General features: G+C 34.1%; 2 protein-coding genes across 4 annotated transcripts in view; one reads left to right on the forward strand and one right to left on the reverse strand.

Annotated features, from left to right (window-relative positions):
- LOC121088376 (PARP1 binding protein) overlaps positions 1 to 6,666 on the forward strand; it is a 56,829-nt gene extending 50,163 nt beyond the window's left edge. Inside the window, exons 10-11 of one of the 3 annotated variants that reach the window (XM_040594322.1) lie at positions 5,118 to 5,268; positions 5,922 to 6,666. In XM_040594322.1, coding sequence (XP_040450256.1) covers positions 5,118 to 5,268; positions 5,922 to 6,256 — 486 coding nt within the window. In that variant the 3' untranslated portion in view covers positions 6,257 to 6,666. Of the gene's footprint in view, positions 1 to 5,115; positions 5,269 to 5,802; positions 5,840 to 5,921 lie in introns of those variants that run through there. The other 2 variants (XM_040594323.1, XM_040594324.1) reach the window with 2 other exon arrangements.
- Positions 6,667 to 6,733: 67 nt separating this feature from the next.
- PMCH (pro-melanin concentrating hormone) lies at positions 6,734 to 10,853 on the reverse strand. The gene is made up of 2 exons (XM_040594329.1): positions 7,619 to 10,853; positions 6,734 to 7,090 (listed from the first exon to the last, which is right to left on the reverse strand). Exons 1-2 carry the CDS (start codon positions 7,856 to 7,858, stop codon positions 6,734 to 6,736), a joined length of 597 nt encoding a protein of 198 aa, XP_040450263.1. The 5' UTR covers positions 7,859 to 10,853.
- Between the last annotated feature and the right edge of the window lie 220 nt (positions 10,854 to 11,073).

Consider the following 11,073-nt stretch of genomic DNA (forward strand, 5'->3'; position numbering starts at 1 on the left):
GGACAGGAGAGGGGTATTTTATCTAAAAAATGTTCATCCAACCTCATGTCTACTTCTTTGCATCAGACTCATGTATCTGAAATAGGTATCCTACCATATTGTTTGACTATTTCTGTTGATTTCAAAGGGGTTGTGCAACTCCTGCTTATTGGTGCTTTGTTTAGGTTAAAGAGCAACTTAAGACAACAAAACTGTTGCAGAATAAGATTTTCATTTGTCCTCTGTACCATAAAAAAATAATTAGACTTTCAAGCTATAGGTAAAATACTTTCCTGAACTGATGGGATCGGGCGAAACAGAACTCCAGGCGTTAAGAAGGAATAAAAGGTATTAGGCTGTCAGAATGCAGTGTATGAGGGTGACAGTTCTTTTTTCGTAAACTCAGGATTGTTTTGGCCTTTTGATACATTGTTTTAGAAATCCTGCTGCATTGTTAACACATTTACTCTGAAACAGCTGCAAGGACTTTAGCACTTTTTTTCTTAATGTAACTGGAGACAGCTTTTCGTATATGAGGCACCATTTCCCTCCAATTCGGAATGAAACGGTAGTTTTAGTTTTTAAAAGAATTTGTGTCTTAAGAACTCTAACAAATCCTGGCATGCTTGAAGTTCATTGTAATTTTGCTTTGTATAGAAATCCTTCCAAGGAAAAAGCTCCACAAAGGAAAACATCACAGTCTGCCTTTCTCATGTGACTTGTTTGTGCCTATATAAAATGACTTAATATCTAGCTTCATGCACTGCTGTTACTTTTTATTGCTTAGTTCTCTAAATGCTGTTATTTGAGAGAATTGTTTTGCCTATTTGTGATTCCAGTACAAATAAACTGTGACTTGGAAAACTATTAACAGGAAGTTATGAAGAGTTTTCTTTATGCCCACTGTAATTGTGAACAGAAAATTCACAGTAATAGAGAAAACAATCTTCCTCAGATAGTAGTCTCATCTATTGTAGCAAGAAATATTTATTTCTAAGTGGATTATAACTGTGGAGAATACTAAGCTGACTAGTAGCTTTGATGTGTATGGAGTTTGCTAAAAATTAGTATCTTGAGGACAGAGGGGGAGGGGGAAAAGGTTAAGTTCAGCACAGAATCGGAAGAAAGACTTTATTATAGTGTCAGTTGATAAACTGCACTTGTGTAGAAAATACCATTTTTGTTTCTACAGGTCCCCTAAACTACTTTCCTAGGACCCACAGCTGTGAGTTTTGAGTATTTTTGAAACCCTAGTAATGAGGTGATTTGAGGCTAAATGTTCTCACAAAAGTTGTAGATTAATTTGGGATAGCAAAAGACTGCTACAATATCATGCTACAAAAAACTGAGAGTTTCAGTACAGTAAAAGCTTGCCATTACCTGAGCTATTCAGGACATTTTTCATGTTTGAGTAACATAATACCTTGGTTTGGCAATGATACTTACCATTTATTGTTTTGTTACTCTTCCCTTTGCATCCCTTCCCTTTTTCAACTTTGTCTTTCAACTTACCTTCAATATATTTTTCTTTAAGGACAAGGGTAAGGGTGGAGAAAATACATTTTCTCTTTTCATCTCTTTTACTCTTCCAAATTGTACTCTAATTGCTTGGCTAGAAAATAAAAACATGTGTTTGTTGTTACTGATGTAGGTTTTCAAATTCTATTATGCCATTCCAGTGTATAAAACCCAAATCTCAACATTCTTAGTGACTAAATATTGGCAGTACTGTCTGTATGTAGCTGCTCGAAGGAGATCTGGAATAGATTTAGAAATAAATAGAGCATGCACCATTAATACTTCATATGAAAATGGATGTTTTACATTAGCATCTCAAACAACTGAAAAACTTCTCTAGCTGTAGAAGTCAAGGTGGGAGAATGTCCTGCTTTATCTACTCATTAGGGCTACTAATTGACCTACATGTTCTGAAACGCTGTCTTAAATTCTATCATACTGTCTTCCAGCTGAGCAGTGATAACAACAAACCCCGTTTTCTGAAACACAGCAGAACTTCTTTCTTTGTATAGGAATAACAGCAGCATCCCACTTGCTTGTGAATAGGAGAGGGGATAGTAAGTCTGAATTCATTGTACGCCATTTGTGTGCAACTACTTGGTTAGCAAATTGAGCTCCCAACATCTTTTTGCTCTCCCAGAGCTGGGTCCCCTCAAAGCAGTGGATTTCAGGAAATCTAATATAAAAAACCTCTAATTTCTGAAAGCTATTTCAAGCTGTTGATAGGCTTTATTATGTGTACTCCAATCAAGCTTTAAGTTCCTCCTTTTTTTTTCTTTTTTTTTCTTTAATAACATTCCAGTAAACTCTACTTTTTAATTCAGCGCTAGACTTGTGCTCTTTTGTGTTCTGCCTTCAGCCTCCTAAAATTACTTACTACTATTTCACTCAGTGTCATTCACTTGTGTTTACTGGCAAATATACATTCCTAGACTAGCTGGGAAGTTTGACTGCTTCAACAAATTCAGTCTTGCACTCGCGATTTATATGTACCCTCTAGATTAGTACTAACATCATCTGAAACAGTCATATTTGGTAGAGCTTTGTCTACTGTTTGCGAATGGCTAACTGGTATGTGGTGCAGTAGAGTGAAGTTTTGAGGCATATTTCAAGCTTCAGTGAAGTTGAAACAGGCAGATGGGTTTGTGCTGCAAGTTTTCTGTATTTAAGCTTGATTTCTGTCCTTTTGACTTCACATATTCAAATCCCCACAAACTGAATTATTGAAGTGTTGAATGGGGGTGGTAAAAAGAAACCCCCAGACATAACTGGATTTATTGGTTATAGAATGGTAACTGTCAGGCTTTCTTGCTCAAGTTTGATGGTTGTTGTGCTGTGTTGATCATCAGCTCAGCACAAATAGTAAGTTATTTGCCTCTTGCAATAGGAATATGTGATAGAACCCTGTGCACATTATTGTGTAATTTTTTGTCTGTCACTTGCTGAAGAGTAATTAAGAATTGAGGGAATTTTAAAGGATTAAGGTGAAGTGTTTCAGAAACAGCAAATACAGGAATATTTTTTTTTAATATTACAGTAACATTAAAGAAAATGTAAGCCCATATAGTCTGAATATTGTAATTATAGAATAGGATGTTGATTAGGTTTAAATTGGATTAGAGTTGCTTTTTAATTACTTAAATTTTTTTAAGCTTATTCTGTATATGGCTTTTCTAGCCTTCAAAACATTTTCTGAAAAGAGTATAAAGTTAATGACATACACTTAATGACTCATTGAGCTAAGGCACAAATTTAAAGCACACAAAACCTTGTAAATATCTATGTATATAGTCTTACCTTACAGGAAATGTTTTAAGTACAGAGTAGTTTAACACTTAGATAGATTAGAATTGCTGAGAGTCAGGCTGGCTAGTTCCTCCTGATGAATCCACCTTTCTTTCTCAGGCTGTTTGGGACAACTGGATCTTTTTAACTCTAGAAGGGAATACTGAGGTTTAAGGTAATACTATATATGTACAGATATATTAAGTCAGAAGGAACTACATTTCTGTAAATAGATGGGTTACGTTTTTTCCAAAAAGACTAGGTGTGTTCACCTAGTCAACTGCAGTATCAGGAAGAAGAAGAGACACTTAGGTTGCATGTCAATGATAAAAAGTTAGTCTGTTAGTTTATATGAAAGAACCCAGTATCTGATGAAAGTGGTGTAAATTGGGACTGGATTTTGTGGATGAAGGCCCCTGGGAAAGGAAATTTCTGGGAACATATTATTTTCTTTCATTCTGTCTAAATCTGAGGTTTTGAGTTAGAAGAAAAACATACCTATAAGGGTCAAACCTGAACTGCAAAATTGATACATGCTTGTGTTAAGAGGAAAAATAGACTTGCATAATACAAAATTTTTAATCAGAAAAGTGGCTGTAAACCTCATACTTGACAAATCATTCCTTTTATCTATCTATATATACACTAATATTTTTTGTGACGTTTCTTGTTTTAGCTTTTTCCTGATATTTGTATGTAGCACCTGTTCAGCTCAAATATGACTTATCTATGATGTTATAATAGAATTATTAGCTAAAAAAAGTAATATATTGTAATTATCTCTTCTGTGCTTTATGTTTCAACATATTTTGTATAATCCAGTGGGGATGAGAGTAGAATTTATCTTGCAGAATCTATACCATTTGTGATAAACTGGTCAGAAATTACAAAGCTTGACCCTGAAATTCCAAGCTGTTGTGAAGCTGTAATTTAAGTGTAAACTGAGGAAGTTTGACCTGTAAACATGGATTCATTAAATATGGATATATTTAATATATTGAAATATTTTTTTCTGTCATTGAGCCAAATATTTTGATATACCTGTGCTGAGACTAGGTTCCCTGCTTCCAAGACTAGAAGGTGGAGATGAGCGTGCACACCCAGATACAACAGTGCTTTTTACTATTGTAGGTTTCTGGCAGCTTACACTGTATGGGTATGTTTTGACAAATGTGGAATTAGGCATTGGCATTCAAAGACGGAATGGCTTTATTTTGTGAGTAAATGGGAAATCTGAAATTTGCCAAAGAAAGATCTGAAATAATACTTTATATTCCAATTTTAGGTATAAGTATATTGAAGCTTAGTTTATATTCCTTATCATTCCTTTTCAGTGTTGCTGTTATGCTTACCTCCATATAAATTGGTTAAGTGGTGAGACTTGTCATATACTTGGCATTTATGAACAGACAAATCAAAGGTGATGACCCGTAGAAGTATGATAATTGACCATAGCAGCTAGGACAACTACTCAAAGTGGTGGAGTCTAGAATCTGCAGTCTATTGAAAGAGGGGGCTAAATTTGACAGAAAATCTTAGCTTGAAGCTTTAAAAGTTAATGTGTAACTTTTCAGAAAGAGGTGAAAAAAGATTTTAAAATTGTTTTAGGACTTTAATAGAAGAATTTATAAATATTCTTGAAAGGCTTTACACTTTGTAAATAAATACTTCATAAATATTTTTTAACATGAGTGTACTCATTTTTCTGGTATTTTATGTGGTCTAAAAAGTTTTCAGGGAAGAAGAATGGGGAAACTTATTATTTCACTAATCTTGCAGGTGTTGTCTTTCACTTTTGTAAATAATTAAAGCTAATACCAGATTGTTATTTGCAGATGAAACCATCTTCAATCAAATCTCAGTTTGCATGTACATATAAAAACGAGTTGAGTGAAACAAAGTATCAGCATTTCCTCAGCAGTAGCCGAATTCCAACCTGCATACATCCAGCACCAAAGCAACATTTAAAAGCTGGATATCTCACAGGTAAGCTGTAGTAGGATTGAATAAGTAAATGTGATAGTTAATATTTCAAGTGTTATCAAACCAGGCTTTAGTAAAACTCAAGTACAAATAAGTTTTCAAGAAAAAAAAAAAAGACATCTCATTGCTGTCTGTAAGCTATGATCAGTTAACTGTCTTAGCATCAAAACTGTAATGTTAATGCTTTGGAAATATAAATATGTTTCAAAAAAATATGCATTGATGCTGTCTTGAGGTTAAAAAATTGATACGTTTTACATATATTATGAAAAAGTTTCTTCTTACTTTACAAAAGCAAGCTAAAGTATATTTTTTGCCATTAAAAAGGGAAAACATTTTTTACTGCACCCTAAACCGTATCATATATATAACTTATAAGCTCTTTAATCATATTTTCCAATACCTTAATATTATAAATCAAATTCCCTAAGTTAGTTGCTATTACATGTTTTTGAGCAATGTCATTTTAAATTGGCAATGCACTTACGAACATATAGCAAATGTAACTGCAATGACCAGCATAGTTTTGTTTTACAGATAAAGCACTAGTTTTGATTTAAAAAAACACACAGGCAGTCCGCTGATAGAAAAAGAATGAATAATCCCAGGTAACTTTTTATTTCTTCACATATGTTTTTGATATTCTTACATGACAGAAGGTATGAATTCCTGTCTTGATGTACCAGTGCTTGGAACTATTTCTGAAAATGTTCACCAGACTAGAAGTTACACAGAAATGGGAAAGCTGAGTTGTCAGCCAAGAAGTGAGAACTCCAAGAATGAACAGATGGATTTGAATAATGACAAAGTAATCTGCGATAAGGAAAGTGAACTGTCTTTGCAAAAAATTGCTAAAAGACCTAAGACTTCAAACAATCCTCAGAAGGAATTAGACAGCAAAACTGGTGGAAAAAGAAAACACAGCAAAACTGCAAGCAAGAATAAGTTGATTGCTGGTCAGGCAAAATTAACTCACTTTTTTCGACTATAAGGTTTTGTTCGACATATATGGTATGTTGGCTGGTTCAGATTTGCAAGAAAAGGGTGAAATTAATGAACTGCTTCCTTTCATACTAAAATACATGGAAGGAGCTTGTGTGTAATATTAGACAATTAATTACAAACCTAGATTATGCGGAAGTCTTTTATTTTTTGATAACAATACATTGTTAGTAGTTACAGCTATGTTCTTTTTTGGTAATGAATTACTTCTCCTTCTACAATGCTATGGGAAAGCATTTTTGGATGCATATGTATAGCCACACTGAAACACAGTAACTTCAAGTTACATTAAACTCATAATAAAATGTTTGGTCTTCAAAGAAGGTGGTGTAGGTCAGAAGTTTTCAGACTTGCCAACAAGGTCGATAGACTCTTCCCAGCATACACCTGAGCACTACAGAGAAAAAAAAATATCTGGAAGTTTAAAATATCAAAGATCTAGAATTCTTTATGGCCTCTGGAAATACTAATTGAACAAGCTTAACAAATACTTCCTCTCCTGTGCGCTGAACACAATAGACATGAAGTTTCTAAATGAATCTTTATCAAATTCCTGTATAGGCATTGCATTATACTTTATGAGAATGAAATATTTTTTGTGTAAAATGAAAATATCTTTACCATCAAAATCTCTTCTTCCTATAGGGAATTTAGGTGAATTTTCTTCATCTGCAGTCTCTCTTTGCTGTATTGATTCAATGTTTCGAATTTCAGTGTCAGCTGGGAAAGCCATGGCTCCCTTCAGTGCAAAATAAGGTAGTTGCTTTCTACTTAAGTTGATTGACATAACATGATTTAAGAAATCATGTCTGGAGCCTGTGTCCTGTGTTAAGGGAAAACAAGAGTAGCAGTAAATAAAGTCAGTTGTGGTCACTTTTTATACTTGACTTTTTATACTTTATACTTAGCAGTGCAAGTGATTTATATTTCAAGATGACTTAAAATCATATCTAATAAGAATGTTTAAAAGTAGTTAATTGCTTTACATCTTTGGCTGCAATGGTTTTATGGTAAGGAATGGGAGAAAATAATGAGTCTTGTATTTGGTGAAGTTAAAAACCTGTTGATGCATATAGGGACATGCTGAATCAAATATAAATACAGGCTTTTTCCTCCTCAAGTTTTGGGTACACATAATTCTGTAAAAAATCAGCTTTCTTTTATTCAACTGTCCAACACATTTTAAATGTTGGAATTATATTCTTACAGTTGAAAATTTAGTCTTGACTATAGTATGCTATTTTTTATATATTCGCCAGGTTGTTGCTTTAAATCCTTGTACGTTTTCTAAAGGGCTATAAAGAGAATATTTGTTTTATGATTAAGCCAAAACATAAAACTGAAAACTCACCAAAAACTTCACGTTTCTGTCATCTTCTTCATCCAAAACACTACTGTCTTCAGTCTTATAATGCTTTAGCAAAGGTATAGCTCCTCTGTTCCCAGTTGTATCTCCATTTCGGAAAGTTTTTCCTAATGTGGTTAGCAACATATCTTCATCTACCTTCTGCAGAGATTTAGAAACTGAGAGTAGAAAACCTTGAGAAAAAAGACAAAGAGAGAGAATTAACATGTAGGATGAGATACACATTCTTAGTTACTCAATACTTGCATAGAAGTTAAGCAGTTTTCAAATTTTAAGAAGTCTTTTCCAGTTGTAAATTAAGATGTTCTCTATCTATGCCCACTTTATATATTTTATGGATTGAATGGAAACTACTTCAATGGCTGATGAGTTCAGTCTTTTTAAAATGACTCATGTTAAGGAGTAACCTTTTCTATAATCCCTCTAATCCCATCTGTTCCTTAGAACTGCTTAAATGTGGGGTTTTTTTCAGCATGGATGATTTGTTTCTTTGTATGCTTTTAGAACAGCACAGATTAATTCCTCTTGATGGGTTACTATGCACAGAAAAAAAGTGATGTCCATTTGTGTTGTTTTTAAAGCCTTACCTCCAGTTAAGGCAATTTAAGAAAAGGAACTAATCTACATAAGTAAGCAGGACTGTTGTAGAGGTGTAATCTATCATAGTTTTTGATCAAAAGTGATTCACAAAAGAGTTGAAAAGCTTGACATTTAACAATAGCTTACACTGCTTTACTGGGTTAGAGCTGAAATCATTAATTTGTATTTCTATGTCCATTATGTCAGGTTACATTATTCAGAGCTTATGTCTAGAAATCTTTATTAATGCCCAAGTAATTATATTTATCTGCATCTTCTTTCTGAAAATGGAGCTTTTCCAGCTACAAATGTAATGTAGTCAGATATGCTTGCTAAGAATGTAGAAGGAAAAGTAAACTTCAGTTTTTCATTTTAAAAGTCTTTGAAGTCTACCTATTACTCTGTGGAAGGAAATGTAGGAGTCTCAGCATATATATATATAATTTCTTTAATTTATTTTACCTTATGTGGAAAGCAAATGGGACCAGCTCAAATTTAGCTAATTTCAATGTCAGTGATACAAACCACCTATTCAGTGGCTGTGTGCCTCTTAGTTGGTACCCATCTCTTCAATTCATGTTTGTTTTACTCTAGTGGAGAAAGCCAAACATCCTGCTAGACAAGGCAAACCACTAGGAAACTGAGCAAGAAACTGACTACGCGGAAGGGAGTACCAGTTCCCCCTTGTCTTCTTCCCTCACTCTCCATTTTGCTGTTCTGGCTTTTTGTCTGTATTGTCATATGCTAGGAACAAAATGTAAATTTTTATTAGCAAAAGTGATTTCTTACAGTGGTTCTCACTCTTTTTTTTTTTTCTTGTATTGATTTTCTGATGGTCTTCACTAGTACCTACCACTAATGTGGTGTGAAGGAGAAATTAAGATCAATATTTAATTGCCTGGACAAGCCTACAACACATCAGTGGTAGTCACAGATAGCAAGTATATAATTTGTCTTTATACCCATTGAACAAATTCCAAGGAAGAAATATGACTGCTGCTAGAGAGGTGTTGCATAGTCCTAGGGAAGTATGGAAAGAATAAACGATTCCTGCTGAAAGCAGGCAAGGATACCCCTCTAATCCACAGACTGAGGACATTGTGTAGAAGGGCTGACCGGTGTTATTGGAACTGTGGTATTTTTAATCACTGCTCGCTGCTAAACTTCCTGGAAAAGCAGACTGCCTTGCCAAAGTAACTTCTTGGTAAGAAGTTTCATGGGAAAACACATCCTGCTGGAGTAAGCAGATTTTGACTGAGACATTTTGGGTATACCCACTTTTCCTCAAATGAGGAAAGTGCTTTTAATCCTTTCCAGGCAGAGTGTCTCTGACAAATAGAACTACTACTTCTCATTCTTTTCATTTCCTTGCTGTAGAGCCTGCGCTTACCTCTGGGCAATTGAAATGGTTTCTTTTCTTTGACTTTAATTGCCTGGCTACAGAGGAGACAAATTTGAAAGTCAATTGTATACAGTTTTATATTTCTGATCCAACCGCTCTTTGCTGATTTGTATTCTTCCCTCACATTCAATATTTGTACAGTTTTGTTCAATTTGATAAAGCAAAAGCCACCTCTGTTCTCTAATGTTACTTTTCATTTAGCTCAGCCTAGGAGTACAAGAGGAGTGCTTTGGAGCTGCCATTGGCAACAAACCTTTCTTTTTATATGCTGGCATATGAATTAAGAGTTGGGAAACGTCCACCCCAGTCGTTGTGTATGTGGCAAGAGTTTCTGCTTATCTGAAGCTGTAATACCCACAGGTATGCAGCATAGCTCACACATGACTTGCTTTCAAACACTTCTCTTTCATTTAATACAAAACACAGGTAAAATAAGAACAATTGACATGCATTAATTGAAAAGTCCATCTACAGTGTCTAATCAGTTGTCTACTGTGTCTATAAGCTGATGTCTATGGAAGAATACAACATCAGGGCAAACTTAGGGTACGCCATTCAGTATCCTCTAGCACTTTTCGAACTGGTTGTTCATTTTTAAGGATCGTTGAAGATCTGAGGTGGTTCTAATGATAACTAGTAGAACCTCCTAATTAGACCGCTAAAAAATCAATAGCATATGTCTGTAAATTCGGTGACTTTCTGACTGTTCAGAGCAGTAGATAACATTTGTACACCTGCAGATTTGCAATGCACTGTGTACACCTCTTCATAATGCCTTTGTAAGTCCTAACACTGCCTGCATTTTTTCCTTGTCATCTTGAAACTTGCCGTTTTAGTGAAAATGTAAAAAGTTTTAATATACCAGCTTCTACGTTTTTATCACTGTTTATAAAACTTTTTTATTTTTAGAATAAATAATAACCTAATGCTGCATATAGAATAATAACAATTATTTTGATAAGGTCATCTTGCTTTTACATTGCATTTTGTTACAAGGAAATATAAACTCTTAACATCTGAAATTTGATGTGATATATGTAAGTAAATAAAATCTAAGTGATAATGTGTCTGGAATTTGCCTCATGCCCATTTTCAATACTTCTAGGAATGGGTTACAAAACAATTGTAATAGTTTTATTTGGTCTTGTATCTACTGTAATTGCCATGTTTAAGTGTTTGAGCCAAATGCCTAGTAATGACTGAACAATAAATAAAACGGGTGTATCTTATATCTTACATAGAGCCTTTTTTTTTTTAACTGTTATCAGAATTTAAAAACTTTGCAAGGCAACAGAGCGTTTGAGTAACCTTAAGAAATCATTTTAGTGAATCTTAAAATAGCACAAAGGTACCTGGTCAATGTTAATTTGCCCAATAGCATATACTTCTGATTTTAAAAGTTGGTGTGGGTTTTTTTTTCTTTTGATGTTTTTTCAGGGTTTGTTTGGTTTTGTTTGGG

The sequence above is a fragment of the Falco naumanni genome, chromosome 5 (assembly GCF_017639655.2).
Source record: "Falco naumanni isolate bFalNau1 chromosome 5, bFalNau1.pat, whole genome shotgun sequence".
Taxonomy (NCBI): domain Eukaryota; kingdom Metazoa; phylum Chordata; class Aves; order Falconiformes; family Falconidae; genus Falco; species Falco naumanni.